We start from the raw sequence: 25,021 nt of genomic DNA, 5'->3' as shown, positions 1-25,021 counted from the left end.
GCTGTTCAGAGTAAAGTTATTTATATCCAATCTCTTTTTATCATGAACCCTGTTGTGCTTTGGAATCTTATTATTTGTGTTGTTTTGGACTGATTTGTATACTTTACTGGACTATGACTCAGTTAAAATGTGTACATTGAATTCATTAATTAATTTTAATTCGGTGTATGCGTAATGCTGTTCATATTTAGTCGATTATTTGTGTAAGGTTTATTCAAAAGGACTATATGTATATATATGACAATATAATACAAATATTATACACACAAGACAACACAAAATGCAAAGATAACCTGACAGTCTAAACTCAGGGCGTAAAGTACTCTGAATTTTGACTTCCATGTGTCACACCGTCATTCATCCGGGTGAACATCAGCAGAGAGGAGCTGTCGGGGTGGAGCACAACATCAGATCAACCAACACAGCAGTCGTAGTCGGTGTTAAAGGAAAAATGGAGCCCGGAGGCAGACAGCAATAGAAAGATGAAATTTCACACGTCAATCTCCGCTTCTGTCTCTTGTCCTCCTCCTCACTCCCTGACCCAGCAGTCACCGTAGAGAGCGCCGGGGCAGACCTCGCCTTTATGGCGGGTCTGACTCACTTGGTGCTCCGGTTTTCGGGCTCCGCTGGTCGCTCTTACGGAGTGTTTACCAAAGGCTTGACGAGGACTTTGTTGATATTTTTCGATCTGGCATGGCGACTGCGAATCAGATTCCCTTACATCTACCTCGTCGCCTCGATGATGTTTAATGTCAGATTACAGGTAATTATGAACACTTCTCCTTCGTTTACTGAAAGGCAGTGAGGAAATAGTAGGTGCGGATGTAAATAGATGTGAATTAAACATAACAAAGCAAACTGCCCTTTTTCTGTGTATAATGACGCTGCACATTCTGCTTGGTTTTGTCTTGTTTCAGTGTATTTATCTCTTCTTTTGCTACGTCACATGACCTGTCATACACTATGTTCATGTTTGTACATTTTTTGTACATACCAAACTAGTGAATGGAATTGGAAAGTTAGTTAAGGTTTTACTTATTTTTTGTCCACAAAGTCAAAGAAAAAAAAGGTATTTTCCTTAGTTTTAATACAACAAAGGTTCAGTATTTATCTATGTAATGTTTAACATGCACATTACTACACTACAACATTGTTTTGCCTCGGATGTGTGAAAGACTTTATTTGTTTAACAAATGTGTGTTTGTTCTGTCCATAAAGGAGTAACAGTTACCTTTCAGTGTCATCCGGGAGCAAAACCTTGTCTGAAAAGAAAAGTTATCTGACCTTTATCTCAAAAGGATTGCTATTAATTAAACAATCAAAGACTTAATAGAAGGAAATGGCAACTGGAGTTATTTTTAAACTGACACTTCTTTTAGTTCCTGCGTCTATTTACATAACTAACTGACTCTTACATCTGAACTGTCAAATCTACAGTATCTAAGTGATTATTTTCATTGATTATCAAAATAAAAAAAATTGTAGCTGGCAATTTTTATGTAGAGCAACTAATTCAGGAAGTGGGTTTAAAGCCTCCAAATTGTACATTGCTGCTCATTTATTGTTTTCCAGGAGTAGATAACCGATCCTCATCTCTTCACAGGTCCACATCGAAATCCACTGACCTGCTGTCAACGTTTGGAGTCAAAACAACAAAAAGTTGCGTGCCATGTTTCAGTCCAGGCTGACGCTGGAGAGGGATTTTGATGCTGCACGTCGGTGTGTGGCGGTGCAATAATGTGACAGCTTGTTGTGTGGTCAGCTGTCATCACACGAGCCTTTTGCAGAGGGAGCAGAACAGTGAGCTGAGGTCAAGTCAGCAGTGACGCGTGCAGGTGGAGCGGTGAAAAGATGATTCACGACCTTTGTAACTCGCCACCTAAGACCCGGGAGCGTCTCATCCTCTCTGTGAATGTGTCATGGTTAAGATGCGGCCTTTTCTCTGGATGGTGACGACTGCCCGCGTGGATTGTAGCTGTGTCGCTTCTGCTCATTGTCTGATGTGTGTGTGTGTGTGTGAAGATCTCACACACACAAAGCTGGAACAATTTCTGGATCAGTGGTACAGGTTGTTTTTTGTTTTGGGAATTTCTAGTCTGTTAATACGTGCAGTCTCAAAGGGAACGACTGCATGTCTTCTTTGTGGTTGCACACACACTCATGTTTCATCACCGGCACTGGAAAAATGAAAAAAAAAAAGGTCCCATCAGAATTGTTATTTATGTAGCTGCATTTGTTGCACATGTTTATTTCTGTGTTAACTGTGTATGTTGGCCTTTGACGTGACAGAGCTGAGGATAAGGATGATTGAATTAAAAAAGTAATAAATGAATGAAATCACTATTCCCAGTATGTTTTTTGTGTATTTCTTCAGAACTTGACATTTATCCCATAATGTAATTTTATCTCTGACCATAAAAGCAGCACATCCTGGAAAACCCCTTCCCCCTTACTGTGTTTTTTTGTCGTACTTTAATCACTGGCAATGTGTTCAGTGTTTTTAAAAAAGAAAAAAATAACACAGACAATAATAATATCATGCAATATATACTTTATTGCCTTTTTTTTTTTAACAACATTGCTTGTGTGTGACTGACTATGATCCAAAACACAACTTTCTTTTGTTCTATATTATATTTCTCTATCTTTTATTGTGATGAAAAAGACTGAAATTGAGGTTTACTCGAGAAGTGCTTGAAGGTGTATGAACCTCGTCTCTTATTTGCTTATCAAATTACAGATTAAAAAAAAAAAAAAAATCATAAAAACAGATGTACTGGAGGGTAAAAGTGAGAGAAGTACCTCATATTAATTATATTTATTAAACCTTGCGTTTACAGGGGTTAAATATATCCAGAGGTGGAAATTGAAGTTGTATCAAAATCATTTTCACTTGTTTCAAGAAAAAAAAAAACTAGAAAGAAAAGAAAATGTCAGCCTCACATTGACTGCTCGTTGCCATGGAAACCACTGCAGTAAACGATGAGCAGGAAAACAGTTTGTTGTTCCTTTTTGCTATCCACCGCTCTCCCTTGTTATAAAATAACTAATATAATTAAATGAACAACTTTTACTAATATACTACTTAATTACTTAAAACTTACTTAAATACATTTACTTGTAAACAAATAAAACTTGAAGTTAAAAGTTTTTTTTTTCTTGTCACATTCAGTCCGCAAGCTTTAAGTTTTAATAAAAGTTAAGCAAAACAATGTCCCTGTACTGTATAATCTTTCAAAGTTGTTCTTTTTCGATTGAATTTCAGTTACATTCAAATATAAAATTGATGAAGCATTTCCCCGGAAGAGACTTCAATTATTAATTGATAACTAAATTGTCAACTACTTTAATGATCGATTCATGTTGAAATCATTAAAACTGAATCACTTTGATTTTTATGGAAACAAAAACAAAAAGATTCAAGAACATCATCATTTCCAGGTTTTGTAAACACTGATTTTCTTACACTTTATGGAACTCAACAATCAAGAAAACAATCAACAGGTTAATCGATTATGAAAATAATTTAATGTGTTTTTAATATCATTTGATAATGTGCTGCAGTACCACATCTGCCCACGTGGAGGAAGCAGCCTATCACTTATCCCATCTTACAGTCTATTGTTGAGTGACTATTTCTAATGTTTCATTTGACAATATAATCACAATTTTAACACAGTTATGGTCTGTATTTTATGTAGCACAGTTTTGCCATTCACCCGTTCACTCACACTTTCATACAGCACATCTATGTGTAGCACATGTCTTTCTATCACTCATCTTTCATCATCATTCATCCCATAAGGAGCAACATGGGGGTTAAGTGTCTTGCTCAAGGACACATCAGTATGTAGACTAGTGGGGCATGGAATCAAACCCACAACCTTCAAGTTGAAAGACAACTCCACCACTTAGCACTGTGTATGAGCATATTTAAAAAAAAAAAAAAAAAAAACAAAAGATATTCTCCAAAAGTCCTCAAATCGAGAAGTCCTTTGGAAATGTTCATGACACACACATTTTTGCATGCACTGTGATGCGTATTTGCTTTTTTTCCCCTCTGATCCACAATCAATAAAGAAAAGAAATCTGAGCGAGTGCTTGCCCTGAATGAGCCTCAGCCAACAGAATAGCTTGGCACTTCCCTTGAATGTGCACTTCCTTTAAGTAGATTTCCAAATTGCTGACACCCTTGCAAAAAAAATAAATAATAAAAAATGTCCCCAGCAAACTTATTCTAACCAGCTGCTCTGATGCCAGGCTGCTGTGTTAAAAAAAAAAAAAAAAAAAAACACCGGGCGTTGCCACGGCAACTGACTTTTCCATGTGACAGACAAATGCTCCTGCCTTTTCTGGTCGGAGAAATAAGATTTATTTATTTCTCTGGGTCAGAGGATAAAGTTTTAATAAGGTTATCACAGAGGAGTGGCAGAGTGCATGAGAGAGATTTGTACATGACAGACACCCAGTTTTTTTTTCTTTTTTTCTTGTTACCAAACTGCTTTTGTACCCACTGGTCGTGCTGTTAAAGATTACAGAGTTTTAGCCTTTGGCATCTGCAGCGGCTCACGTGTGTTTAAGCGAGATAATGCTGCGAATGGAAATGGCTGGGATTCAATTAAAGCTGCAATGCAGCGTGTTTGAAGTCGTTCATATAATATTCATACTTCATTCATACCCTTTTCTGTATCTTAGTAGTATAAGCTGCGCTGACCCTTTTTTTTTAAATTTTGTGTCCATAGAGATGAGTTTTCATTTATCTAACGTTCACCTTTTTTTTTTTAACTCTCAAGCTCCAGTTCTTCAAAGCCAGCAGTAGGTTTGATTAAAGACAGTATTTCATATCATATCATATCATATCATATCATATATGATGGCAGTAACATACCTTAAAGGGATACTTTAGTGAAACTACAAGTATGTTACCAGAAAATGACTTACATTTACTGTACTTTAGCTTTAGAAGTAAAATTTTAAGTATTAAATGAGTGAGGAGTACACTCTTAGAAATAAAAGTGCCAAGTAGAACCATATTTACGTTCCACCTGGAACCCTTTTGGAGGGTTCCACCAAGAACCCCTTTAAACCCCTTTATTCAGGACAGTTAAAGGGTTCTCTGGATCAAAATGGTTCTTACTGGAACCATTAGTGTTACCAAGAACCCTTGAAAAACCCTTTCTTCTGGAAATAGTTTTTCAGAAGCAAATGGTTCCAGGTAGAACCTCAGCCCTTGTAGAAGGACCCTTTTGGAACCCTTATTTCTAAGAGTGCAGGGTTTGAGCGGTAAGGCGAGTTGTCTTTCGACGGGAAGGTTGTGGGTTCAATATCTGGCCCTGCTAGTCTATATCTGCCCTTGAGCAAGACACCATGATGATAAATGAAGGAATGTCAAAACTATAGTGTAAAGCAGTTCATCAAGACTAGAAAAGCTCTATATAAATACAGACCATTACCGACTCTTCTTCTCCTGATTTTATTTGGTAGTAACGAGTAACAAAGATAGTTAGAGGAAATGTAGTGGAGTAAAAGTTGGGAGAAATATAAGTACAGTAAGTATTTGTACTTTTTTGCCATCTGCATAGCTGCATGTATGCTTAACACGAATATACGTGTATTTCCCAAAATGAAACACAGTACATTTTCATCCTTGAGACGATCGTCAAGCTCAGAAGGTTTAAAAACAACCTTCTGCCCAAAAGACAACACAATGCCAAACACACAAAAGTAAACATCTGTTCACACTTTACAGAAACTCTTGTAGGAAAGTCTTGAACTCATATTTATTTTGACTGTAATAACTTTGGTTTCATCAGTTTTCTTTCAACTCCCCCTAGAAAATCGGGACCAATCATAATGCAATTTTCCACACCACATATTTTAAACTTCAGATCTGGGCTCTGTCACACTTGATTTTAAGCATTCCAAACTGTTTTTTTTTAAATAATTTTATTTTATTACCGTCTACCTTTAACGTTTGTGCTCGTCAAGCCAACAGGAAATGAGGTCTGATTTGACTTTGTTTGGAATCAGAACAAAACTGTCTGAGAGGCAGATCACAACAGTTTACATGCAGCGTGAGCAGATATTAATGACACACATGAATAATACACCACATCCATGCATAGAGAATGGATTACCGATGCCAAATGTAATCAAACATTAATCCACATGATTGTAGCTCTGATGCATTAGTCTTTAAACCCCCCAGTTTGAGGTTTTGCTTCAAGAGGAGGATTTGCAGTTGCCGTTGTCATGTCGTCAAACTGAAATAGGTCAGAAAAGCTTTGCTTTAAAGGCCCAGTGTGTAAAATCAATCAATTTCCATATAGGAGTTTCAATTTGTATCATATTTGATACAGCGGGTCACAATGCTCAAAGATTCTTTTTTTTCTTCAACAAAACATACAAAAAAAAATTCAACAAATCCAACAAAAACAATGCAGCAATGGAACTGGCAGGGTGGAAGTCTGGAAGACATAACATTTCAGATATTTTTTACTCATTTTGAGGGTCACAACCTTTTTAGTTTGAGTGGTAGGCTTGAAAACAGTTGTTCAGACAAAAATGCACTCTGAATTTCTTACAGTACACATGGGCAAAGTGGCCTAAGCAGTGCTTGCATCTCTGTCGGGTTTCCCATAATTTTATACATCGGGTTTTTCAGGGGGAAAAAATTGTCACACTGCTCATGTGAAGGGCTCAAAAACTCATGTATCACATATGATACATTTATGTTTTGGGGACTTGATTTTTGTCCCTATAAGGAAGACAAGTCCCCATAATGTGACTGTGTAAACCAGGGTTTCTCACTCCTGGTCCTGGAGAGCCACTTTCCTCAGGTGTGTTGGAGCAGGAAAACCCCTAAAACATGCAGGACGGTGGCTCCCCAGGACCAGGAGTGAGAAACCCAGATTTAGGTCCCCACAGCATAGGGAATACCAGGTACACACACATGTGCACGCACACACACACACACACACACACACACACACACACACACACACACACACACACACACACACACACACACACACACACACACACACACACACACACACACACACACACACACACACACACACATTGCTCTCTGTTGAATTTCTCAGGCACACACACACTGCCGCCTTTGTGCTCAGCGAGCAGACGCCAGATAAAGACTCTACTCATACGTCGTATATCGCTGAATCCTGAAAAAAAATCACCTCAACTCTGACCTTTTGATCAGGTGACGACGGCGGGGCGGCAGGAAAGAAGTGGTCCAGACAGAGAGTTGGACTTTTTAACCCAGAGAGGGAAGGAGGAAATCCTGCCTCCATCCATGACCTCCTAAACAGGAAGATGGTGTAAAACCCTGTCACGTCCACTCGTCGTAGTTTAGATTTACTATTTTCTATGCTATACCACAACTTTCTCTCTACCTTGCAACACGTGAGCTCCTCAAATCCACTTGATATTCAGATATATATAGAAATGGGCCTTATGTTATGTCAGGTGATGTTGGGGGGGACTGCTTACCTGTCTGTATTAACATTAACATTATTTATATATTTTTTTGCCTTTTGGCTTCGGCATCTCTAGGGGTTGCCACAGCGGATGATCCCCGTATTTGAGTTGGCAGAGTTTTGTATGTCGGATGGCCTTCCTGATGCAACCCTCCCATTTGTCCTGGGCTTGGGACCAGCACAAGGAGTCCACTGGAAGTGCCCCCACCCCCCTGTGGCTGGGGTCAATTTAGAGCGTCCATTTCACAGTGAACGATGGGGATTGGGTACCTTGCTCCGGGGCACTTGACCTGACCTGACAGGGACTTGAATCAGCAACTAATGAACTTTATTTTTTACAGCACCCTTCAAAACACAGCTACAAAAGCATAATAAAAATAAGCATGAATAAAATAAGATTCAAAAAGATCAATATCATGACAGACATTTCACCATGAAAGGTTTTGAATGGTGAAATTTAGACACAGAGTCCTATAAAAGAGCACTAGTAAAAGTGTGTCTTTAACGGGGGATTTAAAGGAGGAGAGTGAGAATAATCTACCTGACAGGGCCTGGTCACCCTTGGACCTCAGCTGAGTGTGAGGAATAACAAGAAAGCCTCTCACTGAGGACTGGGGCCTTAAAATGAACCATTAAATCATCTCTTAAATGTATTGGAAGCCAACTGGGTAAAGTTAAAATAGGGAGAAGTGTGTTCTCTTTCAGTGGTAAGAAGTCTTTCGGACAAGCTGCCGTTTATGAAGACTCCGCTGGTTCAGTCATGTCAATAGGAGTTCGCATTAAAGTCCAAACATAAAGAAATGACAGTTTTCTTGGTTTCTGAGCTGGAACAAACATGGTCATACAAAAGAAATGACATTTTAATGAGATTAAGGGTATTATGGTTTCTACTGTTGTATGTGTGGAGTTATGGGTTGGGGGCATCAGGAGGTGATCGCTCTGTGGAGCAACTGAAGTGGCATGACTGCTCAATCAGGTCACGTGAAGTCGGTCAGGAGGAGAACCACAGACGTTTCTCATGATGGCCGGGTTAATCTGCCAGCCGTGCGACTGCCTGAGGGTGTGTACCCTTATTTGCACAAGAGTCACGGAGTCAGAAAGCTTGAAATCCCCCCCACTTGTTGGGAATTTCAGGTCTTTGTTCTGTGGTTTGAATACACTCTAAAATGACTTGTGCCTAATTGATCATTTGTTGATTTGAAGCCTGAATTACCTCAAACCTGCATCTCCTCACATTCACTCTGATATCTGGGCCACACTAAGGTTTATTCTATGACTCATAAGCACATTATGACATGTGTTTGCCTCTAATGGATCTTGCGCTGACTCAGCGAGGACTTGATCAGATCCAGTGCTGACATAAATTAACATTGACCGTGAGCCATATTCCAAAAGCTATCACCAAAACAATTCATATGACCTATTTTCCCTCTTAGGGAATATTCAAATAATGGCTCTCTCTGTGTCCTGACTGCTTTGCATGGAGCCATGGATTTAACCGTGTGTGACTAAAGTGACTCCAACTGCAGGGTCTTCCTCAAGATTCCCCCTTTACTATACTCTCTGTTTGTTCCTCCTATAATTACCCAACCAAATTGAAATTTAACCAACCATTCTCATTCTCTCTGTTGACTTTTTCCCTTTGTTTCCCCCCCCCCCGCTCAACTAATGCCACACACCTCTAGGGAATGAAGTTTCCTCTAACGCACATGGTTAGGTCATCACATCTGCCTACGCTTTCATGCCACAGAGTGTAGAGAAAACAAACATCGTTTGAATGCATGCAGCCAGTGCTGTATTCACACGTTTACCCAGGTGTGACTTTAGGATCCTCCTGCACGAATCCAGTTTCTCTTTTTCTTGTCATCTGGCACCACACTGCACCTGACTGGATCGTGCTAGATCAAGGTCTATTGGTTTGTACTTTGGTGTCATTGCTTTGTTGGTACATTTGAAAGCAAATTTAAAGGTGCATTATGTAATAAATTTACTAGCAACTGGCCATAAAATCCTCCTAATATGTCACAGACTCAGAAATAATGTTCATATAACAAACTGAACTCACCAACAACAACAGTACAGCCAAAATATTTGCATTAAAAAAAATATCTTTTGCAGACTGCAAATCATGTTTATGTTTTGAAATCATGTTTTGGCATGTGGCGCCACCTACCGCCGTCTACCAATCATTGCAGTCAGTAGAGTCTCAGCTGCCGAGCAACCACGGGTTGCCAGTTACGTCAGAAAACAACACGTAAAAGACTTCGGTATTTTGAATTTGAATGTAATAACTGTTTTTGGCCACATTCTTACATATGGCGCCTTTAATGAAATTGTGATGCGATATAACACATCACTTTGACTGCGCATGAGGGAAATCGCTTGCTTCTCCGTGCTTAAATAAAACAGATATTTGTGTTTAGTCTGGCGGACATCACTTTGTTTAGACGAAAGTACTCCGAGTGAAACATCTGTCCATGTATGAATAAACAAATGAATGAATACATTAAAACATCTGTTCATGCTTGACCATTAGAGTAATGCACACAGGAAGTGAGACCCCTTCCTTCTCTTTGGAGGCAGGAATGTTATAATTGAAACCACGTGTGAGACAAGCTCTCTCTCTCTGTGTGTGTGTGTGTGTGTGTAATATCCTCCAGTATTTCTAAACCTGGTGGTTCTAGGAGCTTACATAAGAGTTGAGTGGACTTTCATATTTTGGATTCTTCACACACAACATACTACATGCAGCTGTGTCAGTCACTCGCTCCGCCATTTGATTCCATTGATCATCGTTTTGCTCTTGCACTCCATTGACCACGCATCAACCTTTCTGTATAGAATGTGTTGCATGTTTAATGCTCCCCCCTCTGTTGAGTTTTTGCTGCCCTGCATGACAAAGAACTCATCACTCAACTGAAGAGATGGGACTGGATTGCACAGCTGAAACCCTGCAGGATAATTTCATTATCTGTGACTAACTGTGGAAGATCTGTACTTCAGACACATAATAAACACTTTTATTTGTACTTCAAAAAGTACTGCACTTTTTATGAGTTACTTCTAGAATTCTAATGATAATTCTTGGTAATTCTAATTAGATATTGCACACAATTTTAAAGAACCTAATGAAAAATACTAGAAATAAAGTATAATAATGGATCATAATTTATACATTTTATTTGAAATATCTGACTCTCAAAAAATGTAGACTGGAAGGTTAAATATATATAGTAATTTACTTCATACATTTGTTCATATTGTAGGACACTTAAAAATAAAGTAGTTTTAGTAGTAAAAAGTAGATATTAAACCAAATGAAGAAGTACCCAGAGTCACCCGGTTAAGAATAAAACATATAAATTAGAAGAATATATAAAAGTACTAGTTATACAAGTACCTTAAGTTATTAGAGTTGATTAAAACACATGAATGTACTATGCACACGCTTAAAATGTATAAAAGTACTAGATATTGGTCATAGGGTAAACATAAAAACACACAAACACAGACATCTGAACAACTGTAGCGACAATAGCTACAGGATCGATACATGTGATTGGTATAATCCCAGGTGGAGTCACGTGAGAGTTGAGTAAAAGATGAATGCTGACGCGCCGTTCAGGCCGTTTAGCGGAGCTGGGATGAGATTAACCACAAGTGTCAAGTTTGACAAAAACCTCACGCCATTCCTCCGTTTGCACTTTCAAAATAAAAGACGCGGCTTTACTGCGGGCTCCCCAGAGCCGCGAACACGAGCGTCCCTCTTTTATTTTGAAGGTACATTTGACCCCACCGTGGCGTGTGTGTGTTCACCACATTGACGCAGCCATGTCAACTACTCCGTCCGCCGCCGACACACTGCTGCTGCTGCTGCTGCTGCTGTGGGCAAATGTGGAGCGATAACGACAACACGCCGGGCCACAGTGGGCGAAGACACGCCGCCGTCACGGAAAGACACACCGCACAGTGACTGCCCTCGCGACCGTGGGACGTCAATGTTCCCTACAAAGGAGACTCTGCGCGCGAGACAACCTGTGCGTCCTGGAAATCAGGTTTACGTGAATTAGACGTTTTTCGCTTAACGGAAGTTTCCCTGACCGATATTTTTTTTAGGGGGGGGGGATCTTGATATATCGGTTACCGGCATGGACGAGGACAACCAAGGTATGGAACAGTCTGTGCCATTCGTAACAGTGATATGTATGAGCTGTATCCACTGTATCCACTGCCTGCTGCCTGAGTGTGATGATAACGATCATGTTCTCATTAATGTCGTGAACACAGACTGTAGTTTCAGTCATTTTTAGTCTTGACATGGCGTTAATTCTGTTTCAAACCAGTTTGTCATCGCTCTAATATCAGCCTCTCGTGGTGCTGACATAAAAGTTACCTTTGTGGCTCAATGTTGCTGTTAGAATGGTTTCAGGAGCAGTTTAAAGGGCTTGTGCTGCACGTGCTGAGGTCTTCCAAAGACTGACCTACACTTAGGTTGATGACGAAGACGCAGGGAATTTAAAATGGATCAGCGCACACGGGACTGACATCATTGACATCAGTGTTGGGTTTTAGGGATTGGGTTATTGTTGAATTTCCAATATAAAGGGAACATAGTTTCATATAAGCGACTTAAAAATTCTGTCTCGCTCGCCAATTTAAAGGTCATATAGGTAAAATATGTATGATGACGTTTAGCGTTTTTTAAATGGTTGCTGCTTTCCCAGTTCGAACACATTCAGTACGTTTACATGCACACTTTAATCAAGCTACCATAGTCCGACTAAGACAGGCAATCAGACTACTTGCCGAGTCTGAGTATACATGGAAGTCAATGTATTGGCCCTGTATGTCTGACTCCGCCTCTGTAGGTGGCGCTGTATCTCTCTGTAAGCTAGCACGTGTTGACTCAGTTTCCTGTTGACATTTTGCATCCCAGAAAAACAAACAGTGAATGGTGAGATGGATCGTGCTGTGTTTCCAGTCCTACTAAGCATGTACATGCAGGAGTAATCGGACTATGGATCACATTATCCAGGTAGTGTTAGTCCGACTAAGACTAGCTCGATTTTAGTCAGACTAAAGTGTTTATTATGAAAAACATCTTAGTCTGACTAAAACTGGACTTTTAACATTGCCAGTTTCCGAAAACAAGGAATTGCAATTATACGCAGCAGTACACTGAGTTAATGCACATACACATACATAACTGTTTTATTTTATCCTTAAATGTGTAAAATTTCCACTGACGAGCTGCAGTTCATTCCGTGTCCAGGAGGAATCCATAGTCGACATACTCGTCTTCAACTTCCTCTCCACTTTCAGCCACCTGTGTTGTTTTTCTTCTCCTCTGGTCAAGATGTTTTTGAGAAAAGTTTTGGGGTCTGGTAAAGTTTGGTATTTCTGAACCAAAACTGCAACTTGCTGTGTTCTCTGTTTGCAACCTGGGTGTTGAAGTGCTACGAGCCGCGTTATTGGGGATGTTGCACAATCGACGAAAACGGCAAAACATAAACAGAGTTTGCAGCCGGGCCTGCAAATTAAAATTTCAATTGTGAAATATACCACTGTTATTAGTGAAGGCAGTATCTCAAGTTAACATGTTCCATCTCTTATGACACATGACTGGAATAGAAGGAACAGGGATAGGGAATGTATGGATTGTGGTTCTTGGGATTAATTTACTCTTAACCAGTTTATTCAGTGTAATAAAAGAATATGGAACTATATCAACAGCTGCTGTTTGAAACTCATAGTCGACACTTATGAGCAGAAATTGGATGCAGGCATTCGGATGTCCCCTGGCTACTGAAAGTGATGCTAAAGTGTTGTCCCTTTGAGTCTCTTTGTGGTTAGTTTAAATCATTTTTGTTGTTTTGACTCTCCTTGTGGTAATTTTGTGCAAACTATCTCTCTGGGTTTGTCTGACTAGACAAGTGGCAAGTTCTAGTGTTGGGCCTGTACCGACTTGTTGCCTGCTGATTCTGATTGGTCACTCACCTGGGATCCCACTGGTCCCACATTTTATTTTCAGAGCTTCTTGATAAACTGCACAAACTCACTCTCTTAATGTTTGTCAGGATTTATCCAAGGGGCGACCAGGCCGTGACATCACCCGTAAGAATCTGAACTCCCGCTGTTAAAGAAGACCCAAAACTAACAATGTGACGATTAAACCCAAATGTCCTGATTGGCTTCACTGAGAAAACAGAGACTCATACACTTACATGGAAACTCACATACAGTTTATTGATTCACCATCGCTGTCTCACGTCTGAATGTCAGCGTTTGTCAGCTCCACATGTTTGGCTGCGTGTGGAGCTGCAGGATGTGACTCTTGGCCTGTGAAGTGCATGCACGGTGTGTGTTCGGGCATAAAGCTGTCATTGTGCAGTGTGTACAGTCAGACTGGCCTCCAGCGGTGGCACACGTCAGCACAGGCGCACAGACGGACATATGGTCCAGTGATAGCTGACAACAGCCAGCAGCATTAAAACACACACACACACACACACACACACACACACACACACACACACACACACACACACACACACACACACACACACACACACACACACACACACACACTTCAACTCACAAACATCCGTGGCTGCACAGTGATACAGACACAAATTAAATTTCCCTTCTCCCTTATGGCACTGTTTGCCAGATAGATTGTATGTTGATGGATGGATGAATGGATGATGACCTAGACTTGTGTGTGTGTGTGTGTGTGCCCCTGTGTTTGCTCATGTGAGCAGGTGTGAGTGTGTTTGTGATTTATGCCACAGTCGTCTGGAAGGAATAGAGTCCTGGACGCTGCAGAAAGGAGGCTGATTTGTTTTAATTTGTTTGTTTTAGGACGCGAGCGGCCTATGAAATTTGTACAATTTGAGAGCATTGGAACACACAAATCAGAGGGAGAGCAAGGACAGAATGAAACAGCGAGACGGTGATTATAAAGGCGTGAGGAATGAGAAGAAAGTGTTGCAGCAAGAAGAGCGAGACACAGTCGTAGTAGCAGCGATGGTGTGATGTCTGAAAGGGAATGAGAGATGGAATGTTTGTTTGGAGGAACTAAGGGGGTGCAACGAAGTGCTGGACCAGAGTTGGTCGCTGTCCAACCCTGTATGGAGCAATACCAAGGACAGGCACGGAGGGATAAGAGTGCTGAACTAGATATTATTATTGTATGGGTTTCACTCTGTGAATCCTCATTTATTGTCCGTAGAAGAAGAAGCTTAAATCATCATTTGGATGACTAATAATCACTTCCACCTTTTTACCATTGAGATTTGACAGTAATTAGGTTCCCAACAGCGAACTGTCCAGGGTGTACCCCGCCTATCGCCCTATGTCAGCTGAGATAGGCACAGCACCCCACGCGACCCTCCGGTGGAGGATAAGGTGGTAATGGATGGATGGATGGATGGATGGATAGGTTCCTAACAATTCAAGCTTGACCTCATGTTTATGGTGTGGGAAATTAGGCTAGCTTTACAAGACAATGATCTGAACACAAACCGCAAAAGTGGCGTTGCGTTCCCACTTTTTATTTCGCGTTTAGACGAGCGTCTTTGGGTGGAAATCTGCATGCACACGGTGACGCTAAAGTGTGTGATGTATTTGATGTAGTATGCATGCCAGGTGGCTAGGTGGCACTGTGAAGCACTGCCATATAACAACACCAGGAGCGCGCGCATGCGTTAAAACTTCTTTCTACTTCTCTCTAGTAGCGCGAAGCAGCCCACAGTCGAAAACCAAAACATTAACTCGTTTTAATTGCTGAAATGACTCCTGGACAGGCATCAGAGCAGCTAAGGCAACTTAAATGTCCGACTGATGGATATAATCCGACATGTTTGTTGTTGTTTGGCTGTACTGCACATGGATCTGACATCAACACGTACGGGAGGATAGCCAGCGTGAGCAGCTCAGAGCACACTTTTGCGTTTTCAACCCTTTAGACGGGAATGCGACGGTGGAGCGTTTTTAAGAGTTACACTCTGGAGGGTGGGTTCATTTTTTTGTGTTTTTAAGCCCCAAAAACGCAGTCTCCGTCTAAATGAAGGGCACATTTGATAAAATAATTTGTTGTCGGGAGCATTGTCGTGTAAAGCCAGCCTTAGTATACATTTGCACTTTCCTCCAGCTTATATCTAAGAATACTTGGACATGGCTTTGCACAGTTGGCCTCACTGTGTGAGACTCTGAAGTCCATCTGACATGCATGAGAGTTAACAATACAATGCCTTCTGCCACAGCATTCATTCAGCAGACAATGGACCAATGAGCGTCCACAGTGCTTTCGTTCAGTTCAGCTTTATCATTCAGCTGACACATTCTACATTTCCATGCAAAGTCAAGTCGAGCCACAGTTGTAGCTATGGCCGTAGCACGGCTGCGCCTTTTGAATTGGACTGCTGTCCTTGTCCCCAGTGTGCCTCCACTACACCAGGTGACCATGTCCCCTTTCAGCTTGATTGCACTTGGCAGTTTTCAGTTGAGCTGGCAGGTAGTTTCTGAGTCTTCCTTCCTGCCGTCCATGAACTTTAAAATATTAAAACCTTGAAGGTGACGGAGCAAAATCTGTCTCATCATCAGCTCAACAAATGAGTTTTGCCACTTTGTTTTGTCACAGTTCTTCTTCAGTGTATCCTCTTCTTTCATTATTTACAGGTGAATGTGGGGAATGAGATTTAGACGCAGAACAGCACGGTCAGCTTTTGTCTTAATCTTGTCTCCCAAACACATTATCTGGGTGTGTTTTCTAAGGACATTTAAACGTACGGCCCATGAGATGCACACCTACAGTATCTCTACTTCAGTGTCGAGTGCAATTGTAGTTAGCTGGTGAACTATTTACACCTCTAAACTGATATTGATGTAAATTAGACTGCGGTAGCAGGTACAACAAGCTCCCTCTAATTACAGTAAATGTTTCGGGCCGGGCTCGGTCACAACGTGCACGGGTTCGGGTCGGGTCGGGCTTGATTTTTTTGGGCCCGATCTAAACTCTAATGGCTGGTGATTGTGGCCGTTCTCTTTCTGCGATTATGCCACAGCACAGCAAAAATTAGCCGTGGAGAGACTCGCGCGATGCGTTTGCTGTCAGAGATTCATCAGACAAATGTTGGACAGCACCAGCAGCTTCCTGCTATGTTCAGGCTCTGTGTTTTTGTCTTTGGAGTAGATTTGCAGCTGCTGTCTTTTCCCCCCACAGCCCACACGTTGTCTAGTGACTAAGAGAGGAGCGACATGGAGCGTAGGAACAAATCCTGCTTTATTAAGACATACCTCTTAGGGATACCCAGACTGAATACCTTCCTTTCTGATTTGACTTTTTGAGTGGGGTCACCTCGCTCTGTACCGGTCATATCTCACTAAAGTGGAGCTCTCAGAAAAAACCACTTGGTTGTTGATGTTGTACTTCCAGCCTGAGGAGGCTTGAGCAGGCTCTAAGGGTCTGTATGCAGCCTTTGTGACTGTGAAGCACCTGAGGGCTTTGCAGGAAGTTAGGGGCCAGTGGAGGGATGGTGCAATAAAGGCCAAAAACTCTTCAAACTTTAAAGCACTGGATAACTCCGTGTACAGTCTGCTGTTCTGCTTGTAGATGGACATGAGTTAAAAAACCTCTGTATTCATCTTCTTAACTGATGAACTTGACACTTAAAGGAGCGTGTGAGGTTACACAGCTCGCCATGGCTCAGTTTCTTTTCTGAAGTCAACACAGAGATAAATTTGACAATTAGATAGACCGTGGAACACAGAGGACACTTGTTGAGATTGCCTTCCCAGAATATCGGATAGTTCATCACATTTACCAATGACTTCCTTTCCATGGTTTAAGTTGGACGCTGCACATCATCGTCAACTTTCTGGATTTGGATTGCTGCTTGCATCAATAAGTTTCAAGTGAGCATGAGTCATGTGTGCACATTCTCTTGGACCTCCACTCTGTTTTCTCAGCCTTAAAAACATGTGGGGTTAAAGTAGTTTTATAAGTGCCTCCATAGCTGACGGCAAGACTTAATTTTTGCCAGGAGCAGAGCTGGGAAAAGCACACACACACACACACGGGGCTTTTCAAGAAAGTATCCAGTTTCCTCTTCATCTAAGAGACAGCGCTATGTGCAGTTCAACGGAGTCACAGATTGGGATCTGTCTTTGTAGCATTAAGAGTGTCAAGGGGCTCGTGGAGGGGAGACATGAGGCAAATCAAGCTATTTTTCTCCTCCTTTGGAAAGAAAAATCGTGAGCGTGCCAAATGTCCCGGGAGTCTAAACAGCCATGTGCTGAAGTGAATTTCAGTCAAAAGAACGTCCTGCTCCACTTGGGCCTTTGTGGGGAGTCTGGGTTCATGGTTTCCCTGAACACAGTGTGGGTGTGTGTGTGTGTTCGTTGTGAGTGGTGGTGGTGTCAGGTCTGTCGGAAAAGGACGGGAAGAGAAGGGGAAAGGGAGGGTTGGAACAATTATATAAGTGCACAAAGATTGTTTGACCTGGTGCAGATGCAGGAAAAAGGTGTATCCCCCTCCGGCTGCCAGTACGTCCAGTACTTCACTCTCTGAAAACACAACACACTTCACTTTACAGTGGTTTGTAGTTGCCTCTTCTGAAGTATGAGAGTATTACTTCAAGCACCGCATCACATGATGAATTGATTTGAAGTGATTTTTCAGCTTCTCAAATGTGAATATTGTCTGGTTTCATTGCTCCGTTTGACATAGAAACTATTAAAGCAGACAGCATTTGGTTTGCGGACAAAAGAAGAACATCTGAGAACATCATCATTTCCAGGAAAGACCAATCAACATTTTTTTTTTTTTTTTGACATTTTCTGGACCAAACAAATACTCCTTTCATTGCTTTTATCTTGGCACATGACAGCAGCACAAATAGAACTGCAGCAGTTAAACCAATTCGCTGGTTTACTACCTTTTACCCTTTAAAGGCTAACCCACAAAACGGGCAAAAACATCCTGTAATCGCAGCTTTGTTACATAATGTGATGTTTTAAAGCAGGGTTTCTCACTCCTGGTCAGGTGTGTATGAGCAGGGAAACACCTGAAACATGCAGGACAGTGGCTCCCCAGGACCAGGAGTGAGTGACCCTGTTCTAAAGCTTTAGTTTTAATAATTAACTTTTTTTAAATACAACTTTGACCTCTGAGTCTCTACGTTTGGTTTGATTGATTACAAAGGAACTGCAAGGACATAAAAATACCCAGTTCATGTTAACTGAATTCAGATTCAGGTTTGATTGTGTGCACATTGAGCATCTGGCCAGCATCCAGTCTCCTTACATCCTTCTTAATCCCCCCCCACCGGCTCACGGCACTGCCACTTCAGTGCCAGGCCTGATTTTGAGAAGGCATTTGTAACACTCAGTGAGGCACTGCAGGGGTCAATATGTCATGAAACTAGACTACAGCACGTCCTCCAGTTTTTGCTGTCTTTTTTTCGTGTCAATATTTCTACCCCCTTCCCCCCCCCCCCTTTGTCCCCCTTTTTTTTTCTGTGAGATGCTGCTGCATCATGCAAAATTAATTTTCCCATAGAGAGAGAGAGAGGGGGATCTGAGCTCTTACTGCTTCTCTGGTGCCCTAAAAAAGGCTAAGGTTGTTGCAGTCGCGTCATCTTTTTATTTTCATGTTCCTCATCAGTTGATATTCAGAAAGGTCACACACGCTCCTGTGTGTATACTGTATGCATTTGTGTGTGTGTACAGTAAGTAAGTTTTTGTATATGTTCAGGAGTGAGAGATGAAGACACGCAGCCGCGGCGGGGCATATTCAAAGAGCGACTGATAGGGGAGCAAATATTGCAGTTGTGTCAGATGCTTAAAGTAGGTTAGTAGTGACAGGCTCAGCTGTGTATATATACCTCATGCTTGTCTACTTCCACTGTTTCACTTGTGGAGGCACGTGCGTGTTGATTATGTGTATTATGTCAGTGAGTGTATCTCTTTATACAGAGCATTAGTGTGAGCCATGTAGACAAATGTGGGGAGGGATATGGCTGACAGTCAGGGGATTGTAAAAAACACACACATATTCAGTATTCTGTACAGCACATGCTGTATATCAACAGGATTTTCTGCTCCTCACTTTTTAGACTCTCTCCTTCACCCTGACCCTTTAATGGGTTAATTGTTTCCAGACATAGAAGGCCTATTGTTGCCTCTGTGACGACTGTGAAATATAAAATGAACGGCCTTGACGGCAGGTCACCGTGACAGGATCCAGAGGACTCGACAGGGTAGCAGTGGGAAATGGTTCGCTTGGAACATGGCTGTACTTTGAGGTGCTTTCACCCGTACTGTTGTGAATGCACACGCACAAAAACACAGGTTCGGCCCTGACTTCCGTTCATTTGGACAGCCTAAACGAAGTGTTATTCCTAACCTTAACCATAACCCAGTTAAATGGTCAGAAGATGATTGATTTGCAATGGATCTGGGCTAAAACTTCCTTCACTGATGCATTTAATCTCCCCAGACTTGTGTCGGTGTATACGTAGACTACAGCTGAGTTGTCTCTCTCTTATGTATTGTGGCTAGAGGGAAATGATGCAAATCATCAACATCCTCCTAAATGGACTCAGTCAATCTGTCACTAAACTGAAGCAATAGTCCGTCAGTGTCACTGAAGACGCGAGCAGCTCTCATGTGCCGATGCTCTGTGGAGTTGTCTTACAGTACATGCCTGCAGGAGGAAGAGGGAGAGGAAATCAATCTGTTTCAGTTTGATCATGGCTCCAGATATTCAAACGTGTGACATTGGAAAACACTGTGTAATTGTATTGAGGAAGTGCAGGGTGCTGATAAGTGTTCTGAGCAGTCGCATCGTTTGGGACCAGGCATCATTTTCACATCTATTTCATGTCATATCTTTCATGTAAATCTAAGTGAACTCCACCCACTTAAAAACCTCAACTATGGTCTTTTGGATCATTTGGATCATTGTTGTTTAAGTAAAAAAAAAAAAGTGGGACCAATATATTTCCATATCATGATATTATCTATAAGCCAAAGAAAATGCTCATGATGTGGAAAACCCCTTTGCTTGAAACCTGGTAAAGATTGATGATTAGACCTGAACCACCCACATTCTGTGTAATAAAGAAATCCTGGCTCAGGTTTTAACTCTGTTATGAACAGATCCGCCTCCTCCACATCCGCCTTTTTTCTTGACTTCCTGCTGTCTTGGAACAACAAAAGGAGAAGTGAAGTCCCATCTGGAGCATCTCTTCAATGCCCCGTCTCCTCTTTCGTTTTTTCTCTTTCTCGGTGAGCCTGATATAAACAGTCGGTGCTGTTGCCTCCTCTTTTATGTATTTATCAAACTGTACAACTTCACTGTTGAATAGCTTGGTTTATTATCCACCACATGTTTTTTGATATTAGGGGTGCAGTTCAACCTCTTAAACCCTTTTACTGACAGACATAGAAAATTAAAAAAAAAAGAAAGATATACTGTACCTACTTTATGACATGTTACAGCTTACTTACATAAGCTGTTGAGCAGTATAGTCAGTAGGGATGTAACGGAGGCCAGTGTCATGGTAAGAACTGTATTTAATGTTCATTTTGCAGTATTTCGTTATTTATTTATGAATAGCAGTGCATCCACCGTTCCAGAGGGGGAGCTGCGCGTCTGAGAGCTTGTGTGCTAATTGCGTCACTTCCGGGTATCGGCCAATCACAAGACAGTAGGGAAGGCTCTACGCTGGCTGGCCAATCACAACACAGTCTGTCTTCTGGGGGTGAGATTTATGTCTGAAACAGCGTGGCTGACGAGAGCTTCAGTGAGGAGAGATTTCTATCTGCTCGTTTGCAGCAACTAGGAGGTGTTTAACAATAACAACAAGTTAATGTATGCAAGTAGACCTCCATAACTCGCATATATGTGCCATAGGACCACTTTATTGGAGCTTTCATATCACTTGCGGTACTTGTTATTATCGGCGCTGTCCCTGCACATGTCGGGCTGTGGAGGCAGAGTAATTTTTTGCTTCCTGTTTAGTGCGGTCCACTTCCTGTTGGATTGCTTGATATAGGGCTACATTCATTATTTTTTATGATATTGAAGAAAAACAAATTTTTCAGCCCAGATTTACGGACAACGCAGGCACTTAACTTCAGAAGCTCGGTGGATCCAGTAGATACTATTCAATCAAGCTAATATTCCACAGATTTTCTTTTATTTGGCATTTTAAAATTGGGTACAAGTTGGATTTCTCACATTTGGCCAAATGATGCACCCTAATGCATACATAATTTAATGTATAAGTTAATGTCTTGCACAAAAAGATCTTCTTGTTTCAGGTCTATGGCGTTTAATAACCGTGATGCCCTGTGATTACTTGTTCGTGCTGGTAGGAAATAGTGTGCAGAGCGATTGCAGCCATTTCACCAGATCCGACTGTAAACCGAGTAAACATAAAATTCCTGAGGGCTTAGCTTTGGTCCCACACATGCAGGGTTCATGACTTGAGTGTAGGGGTTATTGCGTAACAGTTGAATCCTTGGTCAATTAGGAAAGATCTTGTCTAGACAAAGAGTGAGATTACAAGGAAACACTGTGTGTGCAGCAGGATTTAGAGACAAAGCAAACCTTTACCATAACTGCTAGTTTATAGATCTTTTAGGTTAAATAGCAGGTAATAGTGGTGATCACCGAGTCTGGGCAGGATGGAAACAGTTGAGATAAGAAAATGTCTTGGTTTCTGTGGAAAAACAAAGGGCTGACAGGCAGTCGGCCCCGTTGTTTGTCAGTTGCAGAGCGCGTGAAGAAACCAGTTTTAGTGAAACATGCTGTATATTCAGAAAGAATAATCCAGTATTTTATTTTGGAGGTGACAACACAATCAACAGGCATAATGAAAGACCATCTCTACAGATAAAAAAAAACATGGGAATCCTCCTGTCAAAACCACTTCAGAGGCACTTATTCAAATCCAAAGGGAACACAGAATGTTTCCCTGTGAGTGTCATAGTCTTCAATAGTTTGAGTATTCAAACGCCTGTGTTTGATGTAACCTCTGATTTCTATTCAGGCATTGTTTTCTTTGTCTCTTCTGAGATGAGCGTTAACAACAAACGACTGTGGCAGTGTCTGAAAATGTTTTCATAAAGGTTTATTCACATACTTAAAACAAAACGTTCCTCATTTTCCCACATTTATTAATATTTCTATTATTAATTATTATGTTTCATGTACTCCAGTCATTCTTTATCAGACAGTGCTATGTCCAATAGCAAGACCAGGCCTATTTACATCATATATATTCACAAAACTAAAAGACTATGTCGTATTTGTCACTGCTAAAGATATGAGATCAATATCAAGTTGCCACCGACTGAAAATCCCATTAAACTGTCATTTTGCGACGACTGTATCATGCTAATATTAGCCTTTAGCTCTCTCTTGTACTCTCTTTGTTAGCATACACCATTGGACCTATTTTGCACCTGGCGCAAACATCGTCAAGCGCGATGCAAATGTTTGTTTTCAGATTAATGGAGTTGACACTTCCCTTTCAGTGTCCTGTGTTTGAATGGGGAAACTTTTAAAATTAGCTTTTGGAGTCGCATAATCGGGAGGCAGTGAGTAGAGACTGTTTGGAAGACCAACAAAAACCTATATGTGAAGTGAATGGCGCAATATTTCACTGTCATTTTAGTAATAGTATGTATAATAGTAATATATATATGCCTAAAGACACACACACATATATATACACACACAAGTAATTAATGCACCTGGTGTGGTGCTAGCTAATTAGCTAAATTGGATTCTCTACGAAATTGTTCTCTACGCTTTATTTTATAATATTAGACCATTAAATTGGTTGCCTTAAACTTGTTTTCCCTCCGTCTTCCACATTAATTACAAATTTCCTCTGCTGATGTGCCAAAAGACCTCCACTGACCTTTTGAAAAAGTGCAATAGCAAGAGAATATATATCATCTGAAGAGTTTGTTTGGTGAGTAAATTAGAATTAGTAATTTTGCAAACACACACGCCAATTAAAGATAGTGAATTTGGCCTCTGCCTTCAATTCATCTTTATTCTGAGCAGTGGGCAGCACTTGGGGATCAATGGGGGATTGGGTGCCTTGCTCACGGGCACCTTTCACCCTTCCCAGGACTTGAACTGGCAACCTTCAAGCCCAATTCTTTTCCTCTTTAAAGATGTAAATAACATGTTTTTATACTTGTTTGAAATGGACTGTACGTATTATTGTCGATAGATTGGTTAGATAAAGAAAAGAAAAAAGAAGTGATTAGACCAGAGCTGGTTTGACCAGACTGGGTGGTTGGAGCAGGAGGAATGTGGGCAGTTTTCTTGTTTCTGTTGTCATCTGTCAAGAGGCAGAAACTGTCAGAGGCTGTCGGTGTGTATGTTTGTGCTTCTGTCTGCGTGTTCCTGTGTGTCTGTGCAAGCTGAGAGTGGTGAGTAGGAGTAACACCGCGGGGAAAAAACAATTACCACTCGCCTACAAGGCACAATTGCAGCTAACATGAGCAGGAAACTCACACGGTGCCAACACGGTGAAGCTCAACTACGGCGCTGACACGACACACGTCTGACGAGGACAGAGACATCTCTGCTGATGGCATGTCAGTCATCATGGGAACTGGAGGGAGAGAGAAGAGATGTGGTGCGTATGTGTTTCAATCAGGAAATGAAGTTTATTTTGTAAAAGGATGATCAGATATAGATCTTTAATTTTGAACATGATGGCATCATGTGGACAGTCGGGAGGCAAGGGAGGTATCTGTTACTTGGCGTGTCCCTGATTGACACTCTTGCCAGCTTTCTTGCATCATTCTTATCTCAGCTGGGTTGCACGTATTTGCAGCAGCCTTGCCTGTGTTGCACACTCACATAAGTGCTCCCAAATTAGTTTGTGGTGGAAATGGCCAAGACCTGTTTACATGGTTGCTATTGTTACGGGAAGGGTGGTCCTAATTACATCAGACGCCCCCTCCTTTGTCTCACTCTGCCTGGTGAAAGTGAGGAAGTTTGTCGCTGACTTTGTTTGTTGACTTGAGTGGAGTTTTAAACTTGGGTCATTTAGTTTTACTCTCGTTTGATTGGTACAAATGCTTTAATCTGCGTACTGGTGGTGCATGTACATACATTTAAGTGGATGGCTATGCACGTTTTTGATACTTTCATTTAGATTTAGTGAATTTCATTGAATTATGTTGATTATCTGCATGGGACCCATGGTTGGTGTAGTGTTTAGCGCTCTCACCTTTGCAGCAAGAAGACCCAGGTTCCCAGGTTCGACCTCCGGTTGGAACAAGGGCCTTTCTGCAAGGATTTTGCATGTTCTCCCTGTGTGTGTGGGGGTTTTCGCCGGGTTCTCTGGCTTCCTCCCACAGTCCAAAAACATGCAATATGGGGATTAGGTAGATTGGGCACTCTAAATTGACCGTAGAAGTGAGAGAATGGTTGTTTGTCTCTATGTGTGGCCCTGCGATGGACTGGCGAGAGCTGTCCAGGG

General features: G+C 41.4%; 2 protein-coding genes across 3 annotated transcripts in view; both read left to right on the top strand.

Annotated features, from left to right (window-relative positions):
* Positions 1 to 377: 377 nt before the first annotated feature.
* smim10l3 (small integral membrane protein 10 like 3) lies at positions 378 to 2,300 on the top strand. Its single transcript, XM_083896897.1, has 2 exons — positions 378 to 763; positions 1,604 to 2,300. Exons 1-2 carry the CDS (start codon positions 584 to 586, stop codon positions 1,622 to 1,624), a joined length of 201 nt encoding a protein of 66 aa, XP_083753023.1. The 5' UTR covers positions 378 to 583; the 3' UTR covers positions 1,625 to 2,300.
* A 9,237-nt stretch (positions 2,301 to 11,537) lies between these two features.
* Positions 11,538 to 25,021, top strand: part of cyth3b (cytohesin 3b) — a gene marked incomplete at its 5' end in the record, with an annotated part of 31,624 nt that continues 18,140 nt past the window's right edge. Inside the window, one exon of one of the 2 annotated variants that reach the window (XM_083896086.1) lies at positions 11,538 to 11,669. In XM_083896086.1, the coding sequence (XP_083752212.1) occupies positions 11,651 to 11,669 (19 nt within the window). Of the gene's footprint in view, positions 11,670 to 24,138; positions 24,170 to 25,021 lie in introns of those variants that run through there. The other variant, XM_083896087.1, reaches the window with a different exon arrangement.

This window comes from Microchirus variegatus (assembly GCF_963457635.1).
Source record: "Microchirus variegatus genome assembly, chromosome: 10".
Classification (NCBI taxonomy): domain Eukaryota; kingdom Metazoa; phylum Chordata; class Actinopteri; order Pleuronectiformes; family Soleidae; genus Microchirus; species Microchirus variegatus.
This window is presented reverse-complemented; position numbering and strand designations above follow the sequence as displayed.